At 42.2% G+C, this 25,958-nt stretch overlaps 2 protein-coding genes and 1 non-coding gene across 5 annotated transcripts in view; 1 reads left to right on the forward strand and 2 right to left on the reverse strand.

The window, feature by feature from the left end:
• The window catches only part of ITSN1 (intersectin 1), an 87,340-nt gene extending 79,132 nt beyond the window's left edge, over positions 1-8,208 (forward strand). For all 3 annotated transcript variants that reach the window (XM_053386636.1, XM_053386634.1, XM_053386637.1), the window contains exons 34-39: positions 889-1,101; positions 2,807-2,928; positions 3,664-3,746; positions 3,833-3,916; positions 4,813-4,986; positions 5,926-8,208. In XM_053386636.1, the coding sequence (XP_053242611.1) occupies positions 889-1,101; positions 2,807-2,928; positions 3,664-3,746; positions 3,833-3,916; positions 4,813-4,986; positions 5,926-6,074 (825 nt within the window). In that variant the 3' untranslated portion in view covers positions 6,075-8,208. The remainder of the gene's footprint in view (positions 1-888; positions 1,102-2,806; positions 2,929-3,663; positions 3,747-3,832; positions 3,917-4,812; positions 4,987-5,925) is intronic.
• A 1,917-nt stretch (positions 8,209-10,125) lies between these two features.
• ATP5PO (ATP synthase peripheral stalk subunit OSCP) lies at positions 10,126-16,640 on the reverse strand. The gene is made up of 7 exons (XM_053386649.1): positions 16,596-16,640; positions 14,707-14,757; positions 13,640-13,750; positions 13,267-13,396; positions 12,545-12,657; positions 11,356-11,442; positions 10,126-10,317 (listed from the first exon to the last, which is right to left on the reverse strand). Exons 1-7 carry the CDS (start codon positions 16,623-16,625, stop codon positions 10,204-10,206), a joined length of 636 nt encoding a protein of 211 aa, XP_053242624.1. The 5' UTR covers positions 16,626-16,640; the 3' UTR covers positions 10,126-10,203.
• Positions 10,702-10,838, reverse strand: LOC128413279 (small nucleolar RNA SNORA2/SNORA34 family). The gene has a single exon (XR_008330301.1). It is a non-coding gene; the product is annotated as a small nucleolar RNA SNORA2/SNORA34 family (small nucleolar RNA).
• Positions 16,641-25,958: the final 9,318 nt, after the last annotated feature.

The following is a 25,958-nucleotide window of genomic DNA, read 5'->3' on the forward strand; positions in this document are numbered from 1 at the left end:
GCAAGTTCTGTATACGAAGGATGCAAAGTGGAATTGCTAGCCATATTACTCTAGGGTAATTGAGAAATTTCTGGAATGTATAAAGTAGGCATTCCAGACAAATAACCACTTGAAATTGTTGTGCATTTGTTTTTTACTTACTTACTAAGGCCCATCAATGTGCCTTGTGGTTTTAGCATTTTGTGGTATAAAAGCAAGACAACTCCCTGCCCCCAAAGAGTGTACAGATTACAATTCAGCAGAGTGGAGGGAAATGGTCAGCTAAACTAAGTGAATTCATTTCAAATCTTTGACACCAATCTGTAATAACTCACCTACCATGTTTGCACATCAGGTTAAGGTACAGTGCGCAAGACAGAACGAGCTGCTGCCATCTCATGTTCCCCCTTTTTCACTGCACATGTGTGTGGAAAGGAGATGGGGAGAACATGAGCCCAATGATCACGGCCTCTCATTCCTACTTGTGGACATCACATTAAACTATGGTTTAGTTTGATCTGCTAATGCAGCCTTTAATTAGCTCTACACATTCCTCCTACTTCCTATACAAATGTGTAGCACCAGTGAAGAAAATCAGGCATCAGTCAGAATCCTTCTCCTCTCATCGTAAGTAAACCCACCCTTGTTGAAGGGTACAAGGGCAAAGGGATAGTTCTAGGAAAAACAGAAGTGTCCCTGCCATTCCACCAAGTGCTGGCACTTCACTGCTGAGAGTCAAGCACTAAGCCATCATTATGCCTGCAAATGAGCTGAAGCTGTTGTCAGATTTCTGCAGATTCTGTCAGTTTTCTGCAGCTGTATCCAACGGTATCAGAACAAGTATATTTTTATTCATCTCACTTGTTGTGGTTTCCCCCCCTCCCCACCCTCCCTTTCTGTTCCCATCAGCAACTTGTTTTTAACTCTGTTACAAACTGCTTGGGGCCACGCAAATTTCTACACAGTGGGAAACTCTACAAGGCCAAGAGCAACAAGGAGCTGTATGGTTTTCTGTTCAACGACTTCCTCCTGCTGACGCAGATAATAAAACCTCTCGGCTCGTCTGGCACAGATAAGGTCTTCAGCCCCAAGTCTAACCTGCAGTATAAAATGTACAAAACGGTAAGAATTTCTTTTAAATGGAAATTCAGAAATATTGATAACGTCCAATTACTTTTTCACAAGGAAAAGGTGTTTATTCAACACAAGAAATTTCTTATTTGGATATATTTTCTGTATAGGAAAACCAAATGGACACCACAAATGTGTCTGTTTTACAATATGAAGTGAGATCTTTCCGGGCATATTTACCAGTGCAGGGAACCTTTGGCCCTCCAGATGCTGTTGAACTACAACTCCCCTCACCCTCCATCATTAGCAATGCTTGCTGGGGCTGATGGCAGTTGTAATTCAGCAACATCTGGAGGGTCAAAAGTTCCCCATACCTGATGTATACTAACAGTGAACTCGCCTGATGATTGCCAACAGGACTGTAGTCAAACAGGGCCACTGAGGTGTCAGCACAAGCAAGGAAACAGCAAGACCTGCAAACATACGAAAACCTTGGAGGTGGCAACTAAGGCAGAATCCCTCAAAAGAACCTAGTGAGGGTGGAACAAACAGACACAATGATGAACTGGGAGGGGGGCAGGAAGGGAGAATGGAATAATAGCTTCCTAGATGACTGCGACATTGTAGAGGAGCACTCCACTCCACAAGTTTTGATGCATCTTAAATATAGCCCTTTTTTAAGGTGCACACATAAGTACACAATGATGATGTAAAGGTGTGAAGTGAGAATGCAACAAATCGGTTTCAGAAGACATGCCCACCATGTAATTGGCTGCATGTAATAACCCTGGTTTAGTTAATATGTAATATATTCACTGTTTTTACCATGCCAGTGAATAAAGAAAAGCATAGGTTGCTACTTGCTATGAGTGGGAGTAAAGCTGACATTTAATGCATTATTGACACATTCCTTGAAGGAAAAACATCACAACATTTCTAGCTGTAGAGTCCCCACCCTGCCCTATCATCATTATGCTAAAGTGTTGTGTGGATATTGGCCCAGGCCAAAGCTTTATCTGGATTGATGCCCAGGCTAGAAACTCTCAAATATTTTCATGGTTCAGGCAGATAACGCCAATGAGTATATGTATCTTAATCCAAAAGAAAAGCTATACTGTGTTAAGGGTCCAGGTTTCTGTTAACTAGCCATAGATGGTTGAAAAACACCTCTTTCTTGTTTACTTTTGTTGAGTTTTGGATTTGCTTTTGGGATACCATTTCCCTGGTGCAGTCTGGTAAGATGTTTACCCTTTTTCTTTATGGTAAAGTCTGTGAATGCTAAAAATCACCTAGAAATTGAACCATGCTAGTAGACAACAGTGGGATCTGCAACAAAATGTTGCACTGTAAAGTTTTTGTAATTGTTTTGTTTTCTCTATATATATATTTATATCAGTATATTATTGAACTATGTGTTTTCTATAAGAAGATTTTTTTAAAAGTATCTTAACAATCGCAACAGCTAAAAAGCTTCGTACTCTCCCTTAAAAATTGGTTTCTGAAAAATGGTCCTGGGTGGAATGGAGACCCGAAATGATTTTTTGTGTGAAAGGATGTGTGATCTTTCTTCTGGTACTGATCACAAATTCCTGGGCTGAGCATGTGCTCAGAGGCACTCCTAGTTCTTAAGGGTATGTCTGCCCAGCTGTCCTGAGCACAGCATGCTAGTCATTTTTTTTGCTGAACTTGACTCCTGTTATAGAGCATTCATTCTGACTTGACCTAGCTTAACACTTAACTGTTTATTTTTTTGCAGCCCATATTTCTAAACGAGGTCTTGGTTAAACTACCCACGGATCCTTCTGGCGACGAGCCCATCTTTCATATCTCTCACATTGATCGAGTCTACACACTCCGTGCAGAAAGCATAAATGAAAGGTAAAAAGATATCTCTGTATTGGCACTGAACATAATGGGAATATGTAAAAGCTCTTACACACACACACACACACACACACACAGTGTTTCATAATGAGATTTCTCCCGTTTCTGATGTTGCCATCTTTTTTACTTGCACTTTCCCTGATTTGTTTATCCTCCCCTAGCAACCATGGGCTGCCTGCTTTGAGTCTTAGAGAAATTTTAACTGGGAAAACAGTGCAGGGAAAAGGTTAAACCTCCTCTGTACCAGCACCACTATCCCAAACTGAATTGGGGTCCCCGTGGCCAATATTAACTTGAAAACATGCAACAATGGCAGGGAAGGTCCTATTCACAGATCTCTGACATCACATCCAGATTTCTCCTGAGAACTAAACATGCAGTCGTACCTTGGTTTTCAAACAGCTTAGTTCTCAAATGTTTTGGTTCCTGAACACTGCAAACCTGGAAGTGACTGTTCTGGTTTGTGAACTATTTTTGGAAGCTGAACGTCCAACGGGGTTCCGCAGCTTCCAATTGGCTGCAGGAAGTTCCTGCAGCCAGTCAGAAGCTGCACTTTGGTTTCCAAATGTTTTGGATTCTGTTCAACTTCCAAGGTATGACTGTAATGCAAAGACGTTAATGCCTTTATCTAGATCTTCTTCCTACCTGCATGCAGTCAGCTTTGCTCACTTGCACGTACTTCATAATGATACGTAATTTCCTTTTCACCTTCTCTTTCTCTCTCTCAAGGACGGCCTGGGTTCAGAAAATCAAAGCCGCTTCTGAACTTTACATAGAAACAGAGAAGAAGAAGAGGGAAAAGGCCTATTTAGGTACCGCAATGGGGGTACAGTATTTAGACGTTTTCCCCAAAATTTCAAGAGAGTATTTTAATGACTCTTGCCTGTTCTTGCCACAGTCCGATCCCAAAGGGCAACCGGTATTGGAAGGTTAATGGTGAACATTGTTGAAGGTATTGAACTGAAGCCCTGCAGATCCCACGGTAAGAACTTCATTTCTCTGTGTGTGTGTGTATATAAAAGTGTGTGTTGTGTGTAAAATGTGACAAAAAGAAGGGAAACTTCATGGGTGCTTGGATCATTTAATGTAAAACAGGTTGTCAAGGGGAAATGTTAAGTTTTGTAAAACAGTGTTTAGTTGCACTCTATATAGACTGATATAGCCAGCAAATTTTAAAATAGCGTTAGTGATTTTCACATGGTGAAAGCCTCCCATCTGCATTAGATGCCCCCTTTAGCCATGTTTTGTGGCTTGCCAGTCCCAGCTCTTTTTGCATTCTCAGGCACACAGTCAAACAGAAGGATTACCGACCACTACACACCCACACACCCCGGAGAAATGTCCACCCAAATTGGCCCCCCATGGTATTCATGGCCCTATTTATTGGCCAACACCATGAGGCAAGGTGAGCCCGACCTCCTCAGGTGGCAGGATCCACAGGGGCAGATCTGGCACCCAATGAATGCATCATTCACTATTGCTGCTGCTGTTCTCCCTCCTCGTTTCCAGTGTAGAACTTCACTCCCCCCTTGTTTCTGACGTAGGTCTTCCGTCACCCCTTCTTCCTTGGCAAGCTGGTGGGGTGCCATTTTGTGGTTCCCTTCTGGTACCAAAATGTCTTGGGCCAGCCCTGGCTGGGTCAGATTTGATGTAGAAAGCAATCTTGTATACCTGATGCCGGATTCAGTTTTGGCATACTCACCCACAGGCAGCACAGGCTGCCCGATGCATTTGATTATTTTCTTCGCTAAATCAAATGGGGGAGGTACAAAAAGCCTTTTCCGATTCTCTCGTGTCAAAACCACAGAAGCAAGTTACCAAATTTGTGTGTGCAAATGTTTGATCACGGCTGTGCATCTACTTGCCTTCTGCTTTCAGGAAAGAGTAACCCATATTGTGAAGTGACGATGGGCTCTCAGTGTCATATTACCAAGACTATACAGGACACACTGAACCCCAAGTGGAATTCTAACTGCCAGTTCTTTATCAAAGATTTGGAACAGGATGTGCTTTGCATAACAGTGTTTGAGAGGGATCAGTTCTCACCAGATGGTAAGTGACACTCTTACTTCTGAGCTTGGTCTTTTGGTTATGTACATGTCTATGAGAGTGTACGACAACTTAGGGTAGCTCATTTTTGCTGTCCCTCTGCTGAGGTCCATGTGTGTGGGCTGAGTCTCCACCTTGGTCTCTAGGCAGCAGTGAAAAAAACTTCTAGATACAGTACATGACTGGGGACGCGGGTGGCGCTGTGGGTTAAACCACAGAGCCTAGGACTTGCCAATCAGAAGGTCGGCGGTTCGAATCCCCGCGACGGGGGTGAGCTCCCGTTGCTCGGTCCCTGCTCATGCCAAGCTAGCAGTTCGAAAGCATGTCAAAGTGCAAGTAGATAAATAGGTATCGCTCCAGCGGGAAGGTAAACGGCGTTTCTGTGCGCTGCTCTGGTTCACCAGAAGCGGCTTAGTCATGCCGGCCACATGACCCGGAAGCTGTACGCTGGCTCCCTTGGCCAATAAAGCGAGATGAGCGCCACAACCCCAGAGTCGTCCATGACTGGACCTAATGGTCAGGGGTCCCTTTACCTTTTTACAGTACATGATTGGTTCCTGCTTAGTTTTTTGCTCTGGCCTGCACGTAGCAGAGGAACTCCCCATCTCCTGTTTCCATCCCTTTTTCTGTCAATATTCATTTTCTTGTTCCTATTGCCTCTATCCTCACTGACTGCTTCCATTAATTGTTTAGTTTGAAGGTTTTGCTGCAGGTTTATGTCCCTGCCCCTTCTTCTCTAGCACTAGAACACCAGTGAAATGAAACTGAAAATCAAGCAATCTCCATTGACAGATTATAAAACCCCTGCATGCGTAGCAAGATTTTCTGCTTCTGTTTTTGGTTTGCTCATGCTGTTTCTGAATTAACATCTTGCCAGAGGTGGTTCTTCATGGGAGCAGGGAATATGTAATTTCTAACCATTATGTATGTTTTCTGTTTCAGACTTTTTAGGCCGAACAGAAATCCGAGTAGCAGACATTAAGAAGGACCAGGGCTCAAAGGGACCAGTGACAAAGTGTCTTCTCCTGCATGAAGTTCCAACAGGAGAGATAGTTGTCCGACTGGATCTGCAGCTGTTTGATGAACCTTAAAAAAGGAAGACGCTTCTTCTAACCTGAAAACACTGCAATAGGCGCCTACAAAATCTGTCTAGGAATCCTCAGACCTTTTATATGAAACAAAATACTTATCAATGCCACACAACTCTTTGTAGCTGGATAATCCTTGCAGAAAATTGAATTCCAAGTTTGTGAGGAAAATGTAACTTTTGGGGGGGGTTGATTTGTTTTTTGTTTGTTTTATTTTCTGTGGAACTTCTGCTGTAGCTTTCAGGATTTCTAGAAAAACAGAGCTGTAGCCTGTGCTAAAACACTGCACATTTTTCTGGGTACTGCAGCAAGTGGTGACAAACAAGAGAGGGTGGAACTGACATGTCTTTGCAGACTTTCTGTAAATTACCCCTAGAAATGTTGTGCCTATTGCCCCACAGAGTGGTGTATAAACATAATGTGAATATATTTATATAGAAAATACCTATGACGTGAATGAATTCTTGCCATGTAAGATATTTGGGTTTCTTTTAAGAAATTTATGGTGATCTTTGAATCTGTTTTTGAAAAATAAAAGGGGTGGGGGTGGGGGAGAAGAAGAAAAGACTATTCCAAGCTGAAGTTTAAATGACAGTTGCCCATAATCTGGAGGGCTCTCAATGAGTGGAAGGTTGGTTTTTGCAAGTATTTATTAGGAAGCAGCAAATATTAGGTGGATTCCCGGTCTAGGGACCAGTAATTCAAAGCGTACCCCCTGTTTAGGAAAAATATAAATGGGACCTGATCCCTGCTGCTTCCCACTGGCATTGGGGTGTCTTTCACCCAAATGGAGTACTGTGTATCCACACATCAATGCTTTTTGTGGTTACATTTCAATTGGGTTGTAAATAATTGTAGACCAAGGTTTGGCGGAGTCGTTCTGTGTGTTCTACTGTACCATTTAAACATGATTAAACTGCTGCTCAATTGCGCAAAGGCAGTGACCAGAAAACAGCTGCTCTAGCTCAGGAAAGCTGAGGCTAGCAGCAGTCAGAAAGGACTTAATTTATTGAATAGTACTGTGCCTAAATAAATTTGACACCATGGTTTTGAAATCAGGGTGGTAGCATACTGTAGCTCAACGAAGTGTTAACTGCAAAAGTGGTTCACTAAAAAAATTTCAGTTTCAACATTGGGTGTCACAAGTTTTTGCAAAGGGATTTATTGCTATGTTGCAGATGTAAGGATTCACTCTCACAGTGACCCACATAGGACAACCTTGATTCAGCAAAGTTATTCAAACAAGAGAAGGATGTTCTTGAGAACTTTGCTGAAGTAGGGACAATGTTAGTGGTGGAATTTTGCGAGTGGGTTCATTTCAGCACCAGGCACATTCATTCTTTGTGTTTCCAGTTCTTCAGTTTCTTACCCAAGGATCATGCAGAAATGGGTATTTTTGTAAGGAATTTAAGAATGGGAGGTGTTGACTGTTCTGTTAGCATGTCAATGTTCTTGTGAAACGTGTTGGCTTTACTGTTCTTTGCATGTTGTTTTTGGTATCAGTTTCCATGTTTCCTGTGGAGATGGTGTTCTCTAGCACAGCAAAATTTTATGATTTCCTTTAGGAAATTAGGATAGCTTTATACTTGATAGGTAGCTAAGGTCTGGTGATAAGTGTAAACTGTGCTTGAAAGTGTCTGTGTACTATTATTTCGAAGGAGACCACTGTATTATTTTCAGCAATTATTTTTTAAAAATCCTGTATGTTGGAGGGACGAAAAAGTTTACATTTCATACTTTTAAGAATCGCTTTATTATTTATTTATTGAAGATAGTGTAGAATTTTGTATCAGAAATGACATACTTATGTATTTTTTGGAACAGAGAAACACACTTTAGTTAGAAACTTTCAAATGACCAAGTTTTAGAGGAAGTTTAACTTAACAGGCATGCAATTGTTTACCACTGACTGGTTGAAAACACAATTAAAAAAAATTTTAAGTTTCTATTTTTCAATGTTGGTACAAAAATGTTTCAATTAAAAGTATGTAAATAGAACTAAACCCATGATTTCCTTTTTCCATATCAAAACATTTTATGAAATATAATGTATATGAAAATAACACATTGTTGTGGTAGAGGAAAAAAGGTACAAATCCTTTAGTGGCAGAAAAGTATTAAATGTCATCGTTCTAAACTTCTTTGGCTGGGCTAATTTTACTCAGAGTTGTAATGAAGATGAGTGTTACTGTATTTTTATAGATACAAAAATAATCATAATGTGGAAAGAATCCTATCATTCAGACTGTGAAAAAAGCCGGGACCATACTCCCTGAGGTGAACATGAATTATCTGTCTTTGGAGAAGCTGGGGGACTCGCAGAGGAAGAAAGGGATTGCCTATATAACCCTGATAGTATATTCTAGGGGTGGGGAATTTGTGGCCTTCCAGATGTTGTTGGATTAGAACTCCCAACAGCCCCAGCCAGCCTGGCTAATGGTCAGATAAGATAGGACTTGTAGTCCAACACCACCCAGAGGACCGTAGATTCTTCACCCCTGAGATAATTGCTTTGCCAAGCTCCTTTCTAAACCGCTCTTGCCATTTTTTAACTGCAAAAGAAAATATTAATTCCAGGTTTAAAAGGAAAACAGAAGCCTTAGGGAATTAAGCACTTAAGAGTAATAGACGTATGGAAAAACTTTCTGACAGTAAGAGCTGTTAAACCGTGGAAGAGTCTCCCTCAGGAGGTGCTGGACTCTCCTTCCTTTTAGGTTTTTAAGCAGAGGTTGGATGTCCATCTGTCATGGTTGCTTCAGCTGAGATTCCTGCATTGCAGGGGGTTGGACTAGATGACCCTTCCAGCTCTAAGATTCTACAACCTTGGAAAGACAAATCGTAGGTCCAGTCTTGACCCCAGTCTTTGTAATATTCTGCAGAACTCTTAACTTCAGCCTATTAACAGTAATTCCAGTCACTCTACACAGATCTCAGCACCCTTTAAAAATTACGTTCCACAAACATGGGTCCTTATCAGTCTGCATAAATAAGGTTCCATTATAAAATCACAGAACTGTAGAGCTGGAAGGGACCCAAGGGTCATCTAGTCCAACCCCCTGCAATGAAGGAATCTCAGCTAAGGCATCCATGGCAGATGACCATCCAACCTCTGCTTAAAAACCTCCAAGGAAGGAGAGTCCACCACCTCCTGAGGGAGACTCTTCCGCTGCTGAACAGAAAGGTCTTCCTCATGTTTAGTTGAAAGTTCTTTTCTTGCAACTTGAAACCATTGGTGTGGGTCCTTGGGTCCTACTCTCTGGAGTAGGTTAAAAAAAGCTTCCTGTATCTTTCATGTGACAGTCCTTGATATATTTGAAGATGGCTATCATATCTCCCCTCAGTCGCCTCTTTTCCAGGCTAAACAAACCCAGTTCCCTCAAGGCTTGGTTTCCACACCCTTGATCATTTTGGTTGCCCTCCTCTGCACACATTCCAGCTTATCAATATCCTTCTTAAATTGTGGCACCCAGGACTTGACACAGGACTCCAGGTGTAGTCTGACCGAGGCAGAATAGAATGGTACTATTACTTCCCTTCATCTGGACACTAGCCTTCCAATAGGAGGTTATGCCATGTCAATATCGTTAAGCTGTGTAATCTGCATGCAAATTATTACCCCTGGCACTGCATTTATATTTGAACAGATGAATGGCCAGCAACAGAGTCCATTTAGTGCTTTAACATTAATGAGTAAAAATAAGCCAAGGTCACGTAAGCCATTCCTTTGGAAAGATTCCACACGTAACGTTCATAATCAAATATTTATTTAATCATTCAAAAGTGCCATTTTAAAAGTATGCTGGACCATAAGAGCATCAGTCAGTTTCGGGGGGGGGGGCTGATCACTCACAAACATTTGTCAAAACCAAGAAAGAAATTTCAATATGATTGCAACTGCCAATTTTGCAGTCACTAGCACTTAACAGCAAACCTATGATAAAGGAATAATTCTTGCAAAAAGGTACTGAGATGGTGACTTAAAGGCAAAGGAACACTAAATATTGATCCATTTCAAACTACCAAATCCAAACACTGAAGCACCAACAACAACTGCTTAAGGAGAACCATTTTTATTGTTTTCATCATACAGCTGACTAGGTTTTTTGCAGGATGAGGAAGCATCTCAAGATGTTTAGACAGTCTCTCTCATGATCTTGCTTAGTTTCTGAATCTTGGTCTTTGTCGACATGTCAACGAATTTCTCTCCAATGCTGACAACCATTCCACCCAAGATTGTTGGGTCAGTCTAGGGGGGAAACCAAGATTCCTAATTAGAATTCCCTAGTAAGAATAATGGGCTACATGATAACATAAAAGACTACAATGCTTGGGTTTAGATCTTGACAAATCAATCGTGTTAGACATATGTTCAAGTTCCTTTGCAAAGAAGTATTTTTGTAGGCTGCTCAGGCCAAAACTCATTATGTTTGGCTGAGGAACGGTTCTTATCCTGCACAAGACAGGATAATATAATGGGTTTTTTTACTGATACCTCTGTTGTCAACGTTTAAGTTTTCAGAGATCAGAAGAAATATTACGATTACGATTAGCGCTACATTAGATTCCACCCTATGGCTCTTATGCCTCTTTGTCCCTATGGGTTTTTGGGGGGACGGGGGGGGGTAGATTTGCTTGTTGCTTCCAATTGAATTGGCTATTCTAAGTCTAAAGCAATTGAACAGCCAACAGACCATAGGAAGACATTTCTTTGGGCGCCTGTTTGAAACCAGTGGCTACAGCAAGCCAGCAGCCTTGATTCAGGGCCAAGTCCCTATGGTTTATGAGAGCAATGGGGAAGGCTCCAGCCATCAGGCCAAATTTGGTCCATGAAGCTCTTTCCCCAAGTCATGCCCATCTGCTTCACACTTGATATAATAAGTGATGGCCGATGTGGGGCAGATAAAGAGATGTGGTTGGATCTGCTGTACAGCAAAGCTCCCTGTAGGGAACTCAGCCGTACAGGTATTCCCTGCAGAAGACACGGTTGAATAATGGTCAGGAGACTGAAAGGTTAGTTGGCCTGCCTGCCAATGTTGACATAAGAGGGTGGGAACAGAGTGATTTGACCTGCCAAGTCATAATGATACCTCATCCCTGGCTTATGATAAGCTTGGACAGCTAGGCTGCCCAATATGCATTATCCACATCTGGAAGAGGGTGTATTTTCCTTTAAGGGAAGCTTTCTATGGCCGATGGGGAAGTTCTTATAGATTGTTGAGATGGCCCTTCTTAGTCACTTTTAATTTATTAGAGAGTGTTCTGTTTTACATAGCTGTAACCATACCTTTATCTCCAGTTTCAGTATTTCTCCTTTAGCTAAAAAGCCATTCAAAGCTGCCTTCAACTCCGTAAGATTAGCTTCATCCAAGGGCTTAACATATTGAGACAAAAACAGAGAGCTTCAGAAAGTCAACAAGCAACGATGTAACAGAAAGATAAACGATCAGCCCCCATGACTAACATACAATACAATAAGGTTGTGGCATTTTTCTGCTTGGAAACAGAAAGTGGCAGCATCCTTGCTTGGCTTAGTAAATGGCAATTTGATATTTTACACGAGTTAACTGAAATTCACTTTTTAGGAGTCAAAATGTCTGCAATATGTGTTTTAATCTGTGACATCTTCTGAGTAAAAAAGGTTTTAAGATGTACCATGCACTCACAATGATGTTTTCAGTATAGGGTCTGGACTAACATTAAAGTTAGGCTGCAGTATGGTTTATTTATTTATTTATTTAAAAAAACTTGGCTAAGAGTTTTTCACAAATCCCAATGCTAAAAGCAAGGCGAAAAATAAGATGACTTCTTCCCTTGTCTCATGTTGCCCTCTCCACTGCAGAGAACAAGAGTGGAAAACTAGGAAAGCTCTAAGGAATGGAGTGGCAGAATTGTTTAGAGGATCTAGAATGCTAGAAAATGTTGAAAAAATGCTGAAAACAGGAGTACTAATTAATGACGAATCCAAGTGTTATATAGCGTCCTCAGTTATTACCAAAAAAGCAAGATGTTGGTCCTGTCTCAGAATATGAACATTTTGCCACCTAAAATTAAGAGAGCATATAAAGTGAACAGGAAAAACTGTTTGCTAGCTATTTGTAGAGATGAATTTAAGAATACTTGACTGGGCTAAATAGATTAAAGTCAGAAGAGGAACAAGTGCTTGCAACAAGTTCAATGTGACATGAATACTGAAGTTCCAATAACCCTTTTGCAGACATATGTTAAGTGCTAGTAAACAAAGTACCATTCATTTTGCAAATATAACCCTTCCCCAACTTCTTTACACTATAGGTCAGACTGCGGTCCTGTAGATGATGCTAAGACTACAAGCTCCATCTTCCTGGTCAATGAGAAGGATGAAAGTAGTACTCCAAAACATCTGGAGAACATCAGGCTCGGGAAGGCGGCTTTAGACTAAGAAACCCTGAAGACCGCAAAACCTCTAAATGAAGTTTTGCATGCCATTTGCTTACCTGAGCAGTGGTTACGGAGCATAAAACTTCTCCACGGAATGCACTCATAATCTTAGCAAATGCAGAAATTACACCTGGCGTGTTTTTCAAGCGACCATTTTCAGCAAGCAAATCTTGGGAAAAGATTGAGCAGGTGTTACATTATGTACATTCTAACTGTACTAAAAGTGTAATGAAACAGTGCCAAATTACGAAGAAAATCTCCTTCCAGTCTAAACTGTGTTTACAATATTACAGTCCTATTATTCGAAGCCCATTTGTGAAACTCAACCCACTTTACAGTGGTGCCCCGCAAGACGAATGCCTCGCAAGACGGAAAACCCGCTAGACGAAAGGGTTTTCCGTTTTGGAGGTGCTTCGCAAAACGAATTTCCTATGGGCTTGCTTCGCAAGACGAAAATGTCTTGCGAGTTCCTGCGGGGTTTTTTTTCCTCCCCCCCCTTTTTCCCAAGCCGCTAAGCCGCTTATCAGCTGATCCGCTAAGCCGCTTAACAGCTGATCCGCTAAGCCGCTTAACAGCTGATCACTAAGCCGCTTATCAGCTGATCCGCTAAGCCGCTTATCAGCTGATCCGCTAAGCCGCTAATAGCGCTAATCCGCTAATGGGCTTGCTTCGCAAGACGAAAAAAACGCAAAATGAAGAGACTCGCGGAACGGATTATTTTCGTCTTGCGAAGCACCACTGTACTGTGTTCATCCACAGAGAGACTGCTACTACTTACTGATAAAGTTGACAGTGACAGGTGACATTTTCTCTTTAGCTAAAATTTCATTCACGGTCTTTTGCTTTACTGCACTCTTTACGTGAGGATTCATGACAACGACAGATAATTTAGGGTCCTTCAGAAGTGTCTGGATTTGGAACAAGAAAAGCATCTCTTGGTCAAAATCAGGTTTGCTTCTAGTCAAAGCAACATAACTATAATGCAACATAAAGGTATTTAAGTTGCCCTTTTAACTAAATATAACAAACCACGGAGAAAAGATTTTCCCCTAAGAAGGAAACAGCATAAGTAAAAAAAGGACTTGCATCAGCATCTTCAGTGGAAATGGATGCTAAGTGGTGTGCAATAGGACTATATAAAATCACATTACCAGAACTCGAGTCAGCTCTTTCTCAACCTGGTCCAACTTCTTCTGCTTAGAAGCAGCAGAGTAGAGCGCAGTGGCATATCGACCTTCCAGCCCAAATACTTGAATTGGTGGCTTCAGAGGGAAAAAAATACAAGGTATAAAAATTAATGCACAAGACAAAACTGTCTATTTCAATTGATTCTCAGTGATCCATTGCCTAGGAAGCATACTCATTCCTCAATGTCCCCTTTTTGTGGGGAGTGGGGTTCTTCCTTAAATTAATTTCAATTTTTTGTGAGTATTTCTGTAAACTTCTGAGTTCTCCCAGGGATGGCAATACTTTCCTTTTGTACATCAGTGGTGCTGTGTTAGCTACATAAAGATTGGCACCCCCCCTGCCAGCACTGCTAATAGAGGGAGTGATAGGTGTAATACCAGAATTTTTTTTTAAAAAACCCCCCACACAATTCCCATAGTCCCTTGCTGTGTTTTAAGAAAACAAAAATGCATACTTAGGAACTCTTAATATTAAGGCATAACTAATTTGTGTTAAGTATTTGCCAATTTGTACTCTTGCTTAAGAACGTAAGAGAAATCCAGCAAATGAAACCAAGATTCATCCAAACCCCCAGCCTTCCCAGGAATCCCAGAAACTGACAGGTGCTAGCTGATCCACTGGAAATTGGTCAGTAAGACAATGCAGAGGCATAAGATGGTTCATTAAACACACTACACAGCAGCTGCAGCCACAGACCCTAAGAGTTGATTTTCAATTGTGACTGGCCACATTATAAAGCCTGCATCTATCATATTGAGGTTAGATTCTACATGACTGCTAGCTATAAATATGGACATTGACACTAGTTTAAGTGGCACACAAGGCCCTGCATTCTGCAATCTAGATATATTTATCTAGAACCCTGATCTTTAATTGGAAGTAAATCACCCTAACTGCAATTGAGCCTCTTTCCTGGTAATCATTTTCAGGTTCTTATCAGGTTGCTCCTGTACACTTGCCACCTGCAACAATATCCACCTGCAACTTGGTGCAATTAATCTGCACAGTTTTGTAAAATAAATAAACTTACCTGTACCAGTTTTGATGCTGGCCTGATTAGGGAGGTGCTGAAGTGGCACACCTACAGTAAGAAAAAGTTGTCATTTACATTATATTATTTTAAAAACTAGTGAAATCCAACATTAGTCATAAATGGATTTTTTTTATTTAAATCGGATTTTTAAAAGAAAATGCTTTTGGAGGAAAAATCTTTCTAAATATAGTTTTCTATTTAAGTTACATTATAGTCCAAAGGCTATTCACCAGGAAATAAGGATTTGTTTTAAGTTTTTCATGTGTGATGAAACTCCTAAGGTTTTTTTAAAAAAAAACTATTTAACCACATGAGTTAACAAACATGGATACATATACTATAATGTTATTGTTTTAGTTAAATAAATTGTTTAAATTGTTATTAAGGAAATTATTATTTTTATCCTTCCAATAAAGAACTGTACAGCAGAAAAGTTGTCCAAATATAAACAGTTAACTTATTAAACCTCACAATAATTTCATAATTATCTGTTTAGGTATTTCTAATAGTACAGTATAACCAAATCAGTAATTTTTGATGTAAATGTAAAAACTCTTGAAAATTTATTATTCCAAAATGAAACCTTCATCTGGTTGTAAATATTAAGATTATACCAGCAAGAATGTCTTTCTGTAAAAAAATGGTTTAAATCAAGGCTTACTGACTAGTGATTTAAATTGATTTGATTTAAATCAAATCCACCCTGCTCCTTCCCAAGCGTTTCTTGTGTTGCTTTCATCTTTTGGTAGGCAAGAAACCACACAGGTCTCCCATCAGAACCCTACGCTTATCTACCATGAACTACAGAGGAGAGGTCAGGGCTGGGGCAAGATCCAAGGAGGCAAACCAAACAGGACCAATGGGCCACAGGTCAGTATGGCAGCACATCTCTTTTATGGAGACGGTCCCAGCATCTCCAGTTGGGCTGGGAGAGACCCCTACCCAAAACCCTGATCAAAGCCAGTCCTGAAAGAAGTCTTGAAAGTCCTACATTGGCTCCCAGTATGTTTACGAGCACAATTCAAAGTGTTGGCCTTTAAAGCCCTAAACGGCCTCGGTCCAGTATACCTGAAGGAGCGTCTCCACTTCCATCGTTCTGCCCAGACACTGAGGTCCAGCTCCGAGGGCCTTCTGGCGGTTCCCTCCATGCAAGAAGGTTACAGGGAACCAGGCAGAGGGCCTTTTCGGTAGTGGCTCTTGCCCTGTGGAACACCCTCCCACCAGATGTCAAGGAAATAAACAACTATCTGAGATTTATAAGACATCTGAAGGCAGCCCTGTTTAGGGAAGTTTTTTTAATGATTTATGTTTTAATGTATTTTTAATCTCCTGTTGGAAGCCCCCCAGAGTGGCTGGGGAAACCCAGCCAAATGAGCGGGGTGTAAGTAATAAATTAGTAGTAGTAGTACTCTAGATCAGGCACCCCCAAACTCGGCCCTCCTGATGTTTTGGGACTACAATTCCCATCATCCCTGACCACTGGTCCTGTTAACTAGGGATAATGGGAGTTGTAGTCCCAAAACATCTGGAGGGCCAAGTTTGGGGATGCATGCTCTAGATAGGCCAATGGTTTGACTCAAGAGTCAGGCCCCTTCCTAGGTTTCAGTGGCAGGAGGACGTAGCAGAGGAGCCTGGCTTGCTGAGCTTCCTTCCTTATCTCTGGCATCAAGGGAAGCCCAGGCTGCAGACAGGCACTCACACAGCAGCCCCGGAGACCCTCCAAGTCCTCTTGGGGCCACTTGGGTTTAAGACTTTCCCCTCTCCTCCTCTTCCTCCTTCTCCCAAAGCCTCCAGGCTTCAGTCTCGGAAGCCAAGTGAGGCATCCTCAGGTAAGAGACCTGCCCCCAGCAGAACCCCCTCTTCCTTCCCAAGGTTTCGTTGCTCACCTTCTGAGCCAACCCTGCTGCAGCAGCCATCTTCTTCTCCTGTAGGTCAAGCCGGGCCCTTTCCCGTCCTCGAGACGAGAAGAGCGCAGGCGTAAGGTCTCGGCTCCGGGCACGCAGGCGCAAGGCTTTCTGGGAATCGTAGTTTCTGTAGAACTAGTCGCCCGAGTGGGCGGGGCGGAAAGAGGCATGGCGGAAGACCATAAGTTTGCGTGGAGGGAGGCACGTGCGAGTTTGGGATCGGAGAAGGAACGTTATTTTTTTTCTTCTTGGAATCGCAAGGTTCCGGGGAATGCAGCTTCGTGTTCCGAGTACTGTATCCTGCTTTGCAAATCGCCGAGAGAAGAAAGTGTGCTTAAAGGAAGCAAGGCAAAAGTTTTGTGTTTTTTTTAATGCATAAGCGTAATTTACGCGGTAGGGAAGTTTTTAATGACTGATCTTTTAATGTATTTTTATTCTTTTGTTATAAGCCGCCCAGAGCGGCTGGGGAAACCCAGCCAGATGGGCGGGGTATAAATAATAAATATTATCATCATCATCATCATCATCATCATCTACCCTGAATTTATTACGTGCCTTTTTCGAAGCGGTGTTTAATGCTTATTACACATGAGGCATACACGTTGCGGTCGTACTTAATATTAGCACGCTCGTTTCTCAAACGTGCTGTAAGTTTTCATTTTGTTTATCAGGTGACTGGTAAGATCCTCTCTGTGTTGCCAACCTGGTTTCTTTTAACCATTATTTTTCTCACTGGTGTGACTCCTGTTTTCAGCAAATAGCTTTTTGCTTGCCAAAACTGCCAGTCCCCTTTTTTCATCTAAGTTATGGCACCTGCTTTCCAGTCCTAAAGCTTAAATCATCCTGGATGGACCTGAGTGAAAGCATGTTGTAGAGTGTTTGTCAGAGTAACATCTTGTCTACACATGCATCAGAATCAAGTGGCAATGCGGTGGCAAAATATTGAGGGGGCAGAGTGGATGGCATAATGGACTCAAAGCCAAGATGGTCTGTAAATGATGCTAATTTCACAAAATACTTAAATTTGGTTTAATCCTTTTAAAAGTGCCTTTCCCTGTCCTGGATCAATAGCTATACAGTGGTACCTCGGGTTAAGTACTTAATTTGTTCTGGAGGTCAATACTTAACCTGAAACTGTTCTTAACCTGAAGCACCACTTTAGCTAATGGGGCCTCCCGCTGCCGCCGCGCCGCCGGAACACAATTTCTGTTCTCATCCTGAAGGAAAGTTCTTAACCTGAAGCACTATTTCTGGGTTAACGGAGTCTGTAACCTGAAGCGTATGTTACCCGAGGTACCACTGTAGTTCAAACCACTTTTTTTAGTACTGTTTTCTGTAAACTTCATGATCTCTCTCTCTCACACACACAACCAATTTGCTTTGTTAAGAATGTCGTATTGTGGTGTCAGTAATTCCTAAATTGGAATTCCTAAACCTATACAATTACTTCTCTGTAGTGAATAATATTATGATTATACAAGCAGTTACCTACTGAAAGCTATAGTGAGTGGAGGGGTTGTATTACAGGTTGGGAAATGATTCTCTCTTCCTTTATGTGACCATCCCTTGCTCCACTCCCTCATGCATTCACAGAGTTTCTTAACCCAACACCTGCTGCCCCCATAGCTACCAGCCCCCATTTAACCTGATAAAGCAGAGCATCCCTGCGAGGCTCAAGCCTTCCAAACAGAATTTCAGCTAGGTATTTGGGGAATGGCTAACATGGCTGCCTATTTCACACACATCCCACCTCCCCATCCAAATACATCCAGTCTGATCTTTGTTAGAAAATACTTTGTTTTTATTGTTTGAATGATCAGTTATGCTTTCATTACTAGATTTTAATGTAGCTTTGTTGTTTCATTGTAAGGCATCATGGAGTCTTGTTAATTAAATGACCAGGTGAAAAATAAGTGACTAGCAGCTTCAGCATTTAACAAGCACTGACATTCTGTTGGAAAGGCTTTGCTTAAGAAGGAAAGCCAGGTGCTTTAGGTATAACTGAATAGTATGTGACGGATTTTGTGGGTGGAGGGTGCAAGAGTCAATGACAATGTGAGTAATTATCCTTCCATCCCATCCTAATGTAACCAGCATCCCTCTTCACCCCCAGCTAGCAATATATACTTACACATGTATATGGAACACAATGTTTATCAGACATGTATTTGTTATGAAACAACTTAGGAGTGGCAGAGATGGGCTGTTTTGCCTTAATTCTGGTCTGAGGCCTGCATTTCTTCAACTTGCATGGTGTAAATTGTGCAGGAGATACTTTGAACACTAGATGTTGCTCTTGTTACAGATTGAGAGGCCTGATAACTAGCAGAGCCATATTTGGAGATGACATTACTGTAATACCTTAGCCTTGATGTAAATGCAGGGGGAGTGGCGAATAACTTAGGGCCTCTCCGCTATAGATAGCAGCTATCATGTTGGATATTAGTCATTCTATCAATCACTTCCCCTCTCATCTGTGTAACAGCTTTAAGTAGAGAGGCAAGAAGAAATCGAAGTTAGTGTGTGACCCATGAGAGAAATTGAAGCTTCTTTATACTAATGGGAAGGGCTGTGGCTCAGTGGTAGAGCACATGTTTTGCACATGTTTTGCATTTAGAAGTTGCCAGGTTCAATCCCTGGTATCTCCAGGTAGAGCTGAGGATGTGAGATGGAATGTTGGTCTCACATGGTAGAAAGCAGCTTTTCTATGTTCCTATGAACCTTCTCACATGCTGAAACAATGCATGGGGGTTGCGGGGCCACAGAGGGTAGCCCTGACCCCTGCTGGCCATGTGCTCAGAGACTATGAGGAGGAGCTTTAAACGTGTACCGAATCAATGTACACATGTAGAGCTTCCTCCACAAAAGGAATCCCCTTGCATGAAGAGTTCTGTGCACATATATTCCTATATGCATAGCCCCTTGTGTGCCAGCAGGGAGGTGGGCCTGGTGCACATGTTGGTGGCCTGGAGGGTATGGTTGCCAGGCACCCCTGTAGTCCCCCTTGACATGTGTGGGGTGTAAGTCTGAGACTCCTACTGCATCAGACCATGGGTCCACTTACCTCAGTACTGTCTCCAAGGTCTTGGTCAGGCCCCTTTCCCAACTGTACTAAGATTGAACCTGCAACTTTCTGCTAAAAGCATATCCTCTGTAGCCAGTACCTGAATAAGGAAGTAATGCATGGTTGTGAGGCCTACTTGTTTTCCTTTTTCCTTTAGCATGCTTGCCCTCAGCTTCATGTTTCTCTTTCCCATCTTCCAAATGGTTTTAGACGGGACAGATTGTTGGCCAAGAATGAAGATTGCAGTGCTATTTTTCTAGAAAAAGAGGTGCCAGAACTCACGACGAACACCTCCCTTGTTCTCTTACAATGGCAATGGCACCCACCTGAGAGGTACCGGAACTGAATTCCGGCAGGTTCTGACTGAAAAAAAAGCCCTGCTTTGATAGTATGTGCTAACTTTTGTCAGGCACATGCTACCACACAGGGAGCCGTAGAAAGGTAAAGGACCCCTGACAGTTAAATCCAGTCGCGAGGAGCTAATCCTGATCCCTGTAGGCAGATTAGAATTAGCAGTGGTGTGGTCCAACAACATCTAAAAGGCCAAAGGGTCCCCCCCGCTTGTTCTAGTGCCATAAAGGCCCAGCTTACTGTTGTTCATTTTAGCTCATGTAACAAGGCCTGATCAGAAGATTTTTACTGGGATGAGGATTTATACAGGATTAGTTGTATCTCTGGGGTGTTTTGGTCCTAGACTGTGAAGGGTGTTAGGGACAGATTAGACATGCCAGTAGCAGTTATGTTTGTTGTTCACGTATCTTTCTTACTCATGTGTAAAGCTGGAGGAAGGGGTAACCCTTTAACATCAAAGAAGTGTGAATGTGTAGCTAGGGTTCGGGCCTTATATGTTGCTTATATTTCACATATGTGTTGGAAACAGGACTTTCTCATCATTGCCAGAGGAAAAAAATGCATACTAAAACAAGTCCTGACTCCCTGTCCAGACAAATAGGTAAAGGTAAAGGTACCCCTGCCCGTACGGGCCAGTCTTGACAGACTCTGGGGTTGTGCGCCCATCTCACTCAAGAGGCCGGGGGCCAGCGCTGTCCGGAGACACTTCCGGGTCACGTGGCCAGCGTGACAAAGCTGCATCTGGCGAGCCAGCGCAGCACACGGAAACGCCGTTTACCTTCCCGCCAGTAAGCGGTCCCTATTTATCTACTTGCACCCGGGGGTGCTTTCGAACTGCTAGGTTGGCAGGCGCTGGGACCGAGCAGCGGGAGCGCACCCCGCCACGGGGATTCGAACCGCCGACGTTTCGATCGGCAAGCCCTAGGCGCTGAGGCTTTTACCTACAGCGCCACCCGCGTCCCTTTTGTCCAGACAAATACCGGTACTTTATTTCCTTAAGGCAGATGTGCATTGGGGCACTTAAAAATAATGTTTGTTGAATGTAGTGTAAATTGCATTTAATGGTTTTGCCGGCAATGTCCAAGCAGCTTGTATGAAGCTGAAAGCTAGGACAGCACAATATTCATCATTTTTCTGGTGAATTTGAACAGCCTACTCACACGCAGAGGGAAACTTGGCTCATATTAAATCTAGTAAGTTGAAAATTCTGTTCCCCCTCATTTGACCTGAATGCTCTCAGACTTCTAAGGCGTAAATATTTTTAACAAATCCCATGGTCATTTGGCTTCAGAAATAAAGCCTTTTTGTTAAGATGAGCATCAACATTTTGGATATTTGTGGCTGATCTAGTAACATTTAGTAGAGCAGTCACCAAGTAAGTCTGGCAGCTTGAACATTTTGGGCAAGGGAGCAAGTAGCCTCTGTTGTGATTATAATCAAATGGGATTTGAAGCATGACCCTTGATGTACTTAGTGTTCTTATTGGGTGCAGGCATTAAAACATTCTTGTACAACCTTTTCTAATGTGTACCCAGGAAATAGCCAGTGCCAAGCTTCTCCAGCAACAGGATGGGGTGTAACATAGCAGCTGTCAATTATTTAATTAGATAAGTTGTTTTGGGTGGTGTTAAGTGTTTGGACTGAAATGTTGATGTTTAGGAAGGGGCCTGTTTACGGCTCCTCTGTATAGCACAGAATATTTGCTAGCTTTGGGAAACATTTAGAAATGTTGACTAACTTGGGAGATCTTCAAAACTTGGCATATCAGAATGCTACTGTTGAGCTTTGGCTGCCAGAATTGTGGAATAACATAATAATAACTAATAATAAACTTTAAAAACACAGCAATATTAAACATTAAAATGTTGTCTATCCCCTTGCTGTTGCACAAGAAGCAGTGAAACACAGACCTATTTTACATTGTGTTTCTTGATCAGTGGACAACATCCCTTTCCCATAACTCAAACAAATGTTTCATTAAATGCAAATACAGAGTTACGAAAATTAAAGTACTGAAACGCTATGCAGTGCTTTTGCATTTCTGTCCTTTGCAGTACAGTCTTAGTGAACAGTCCAGTTAAATCCAGTACACATGTATCAGACATGTACCAACACTTGGTCTAGGCCATAATCCTGAAGAGCATTCCAGTGCACATATATTTTTTTCCTGAAAGGGAAACTCTCAGAGACTTCCCCTGCAGAACCTCCCAGCTACAATTTAACTTTCCTTGTGCTGCATAAGTAGTTGGGGAGGATGGTGTGAGATTTTTAAGGGGAACCTCAGAATGAAAAGATAGTGCATGCTATTTAACCCTTTAAAACATTGCCACTCTAAATCCCTAGATGTCTTTTTCAGAACAGGGAAGTTTAAAGAGTTGTTGGTGATGACTGTGGTGGCAACTTCTGAGAATTTTTTTCTCAGAAAAATGTGGGTGGATATGCAGAACTACGTTTGAGATCCTAGCTGAGATATGGGTTCAAGAATCTTTCCGCCTGTAGAAATGCAGCGATGATAACCATATAAATAATATTTGTGAAGTGTTTTAGATCAATTATGTGTGGTGTTTTTATTTTGTTCTGTTTGCAACTGCTTTTGCCTTAGCAGTTTCAGTTTCTTTTTATTAAAAGGGGGTAGAGAACTGCTAGCCCTTGAGTCATATCTGGCCCACAGTACATTCCTCTCTGACCTATGACTTCGCCCTCACTTTTTTCACGGGAACTAAGTAACCAACCAACCAAAGAAGAGATGGAACAATCTCTCTCTCTTCCTGCAGGTTGCTGAGCAGGGAGGCAAAGGAGCCTCTTTCAGCTTGACCAGCTCTTAAACTAAACAAGCTGCAGGAAGAGGAACAGAGCAGTCTGTCCCTTCTCTGGCAGCCCCTTATGTTCCTGTACTAGGTGGGAAGGAATAAAAGTCTTTCCCCGCCACTGGCTCTCTTATCCTCCCGTGGATGTAATTCGTAGACAGAATGTGGATGAGTGAGACCTACCTGGCTTAATGTGGAAGAAGCTGTTGTGGAAGTGGAGGGTGGGGGATGATTGACAAAATCAATCTTCCTGGCAAACTGGGAATATCCCCTCACTCACCCAAGTTTAGGATATTCTATCATTCTTCAGCAGAGTTTTTTTCTTTGAGAAAAAGAAGTGGCTCAAGTAAATGTAAACTAAGCTTTAATAATAAAGAAAACTGTAACAAAATAACATAATGAGAGAAAAGTAAATACAACAACATGAGGCAAGAAACAAGAAGAGGCACTTGGTCCCCCTTAACTGACATTCTTTACTGAACACACACTGAAGGGATGGCCTGATTCCGGAGCAAAACACATAAGCCCCGCCCACCAGATACCATGCACTCTACTATTCAAATTAGGCCCCAGTGTTTTTCTTACAGAAGTACAGCCTAAATAGCTAATTGCTTGCAGTCTTCTAACCACAGAGGCATGATGGATGGGTATAATTACACAGGACTTCTGATAATGGGCAAACAAATATAGTGGTCCCTTGGGTTACAGACGCTTCAGGTTAAAGGCGCTTCAGGTTACAGACTCTGCTAACCCAGAAATAGTACCTCAGGTTAAGAATTTTGCTTCAGGATGAGAACAGAAATTGCGTGGCGGCAGGAGGCCCTATTAGCTAAAGTGGTACCTCAGGTTAAGAGCAGTTTCAGGTTAAGAACAGACCTCCAGAACGAATTAAGTTCTTAACCCGAGGTACCACTGTATCGCTTTGAGGAAACAATTGGGGGAAACTATTTATTTTGCAATGTTCTTGCATATACAACCCTCACTCTTCAGTAAGATTCGTGGGGTAGCTAAACGTTACTGTGTTTAGCCATCGGAAGAGCCTTACATTGAAGCATTAGGATTTGCTTTCAAGGCTTGATTCTATTTCTGTTTAAACAATGTGGGCGTCAGTCACAAAATGGCTGCCAGTAAAGGTGTGGCATAACAAAAATGGCTGCCGTGGGGTTGCTTAGGAGAGGCCGAATCAGCGTAAGAAGGAACTGAGCAGAAAGAACAAGCAATCTCATGTATTGTGGATTTTTGAGGGAATATTTACTGAGACCTTTCGTAGGCATAATAGGAAGTATTGGCAGGCACACTAGAGACCAACTAAGTTAGTTCTTGGTATGAGCTTTCGTGTGCATGCACACTACACGAAAGCTCATACCAAGAACTAACTTAGTTGGTCTCTAAGGTGCTACTGGAAGGAAAAAATTTTTTGTTTGTTTTGACTATGGCAGACCAACACGGCTACCTATCTGTAACTGGCAGGCACACTGTCACTCATGAGGGCAAATAGTGTTGGCCTTTTAATCTGTAAAAATCCACTTTAATTGTGCAAGTCCCAGCCCTTTCTCAGCTCATTTGGCTCTTCTGAATGCCTTTCCCCTCCCCAGTCTTCTGGAAATATTTATGGTAAGTACCTGTTTACTCACCCACACACTAGCCTAGAAGAAAAACCTCCAAATGTCATGGCGAACTTCAAGAGAGCAGAAAAACAAGCAAACTTAGCATGCAGAATTGAGGACTGCTTTGGCAGCGTCTATCTTTAGCTGCAATAGTGAGTCACATCATTGTGATCTGACTATGGCTAGGCTGAGGTAATACGCAGGCCAGGGGACTGAGACAAAGCATGATGGGATTAAGCTGTAAAATTCCACTACTCTCCAAATCAGGTTTATGGGGACTTAAGAGACTATGGTTATTTGTTTTCAGTCAAATAATAATTACAGAATGTTGTATAATATGATGTAGCTCCACACATCTTCAAGGAGTTATAAAATAGAATAATATATGGAACCCACCCAAAATTCCCTTGAGCAAAGTGTGTGCATTTCTATGTATCTCGATCTGCAAAGTGTCACGTCCAACCGACCCCACCAGCCACTGCAAGCTAATGCTGGATTTTCTTGGATGGTGCCGTGTTGCTTAGCAACATTGCTAGGCAGCAGGGCTATACATGATGCACAGAACTGGCTACTGTGTTGTGCAGGGCAGATTTCAATTACTGTTTCTTAAGCTGTAAAATATAAATTCTCAGTTTGCAAATAGAAACTATGCTCAGAGATTAGGGGTCTACTTCTGCTGCCCCCACCTTCTCTGGCGGCTCGCAAGCTCCTGTTGACTTTAGTGGAGACTACAGGCAGCCCCAGGGGGAATTTGGCCTCAGACATGGAAAACATGGGATAGAATTCATGAGATACAAATACATTCTCATGCCTGAGGTAAAAGAGGCTGACGTATACAAACACTTCTCAAGGTGACATCGCACAAATTATATGGCATTTATGTACAAGCACTCAAAGGGGAGGGAGGAATAACCCCTATTTTTCCTAGTTGCATGAACATGTGATTGGGAAGGGTGGTATTCAGAGGGAGAAAACACAGATAGATCTTTGGTGGAACTGTTAACAGATATATTCCTATGCGTAGGTAACAGCCTGCATTAGATTTCCAGTGACCAACTAGTACAGTTTCCCCAAACTCTACACTCCTGTTTCTGAAAGGTGTACCTAGATCAGGGGTCGCCAACCTTTTCGAGCTAGTAAACACATTTGGTTGGTTGATTAAATTTCTGTGCCACTTTTCATTCCAATGAATCCCCAAAGCGGGTTACCAACAATAAATAACATAATAAAACATCATGAAGAACTGCTGTGGGTGCCAGTCACAAAATGGCTGTTCTATGTGTGTATAAAATGGCTATCACAGTGGTACCTCGGGTTAAGAATTCGTTCTGGAGGTCCGTTCTTAATGTGAAACTGTTCTTAACCTGAGGTACCACTTTAGCTAATGGGGCCTCCCACTGCTGCCGCACCGCCACCACGCAATTTCTGTTCTCAACCTGAAGCAAAGTTCTTAACCCGAGGTACTATTTCTGGGTTAGCAGAGTCTGTAACCTGAAGTGTCTGTAACCTGAGGTAC

Source organism: Podarcis raffonei, chromosome 4, assembly GCF_027172205.1.
Source record: "Podarcis raffonei isolate rPodRaf1 chromosome 4, rPodRaf1.pri, whole genome shotgun sequence".
NCBI lineage: Eukaryota > Metazoa > Chordata > Lepidosauria > Squamata > Lacertidae > Podarcis > Podarcis raffonei.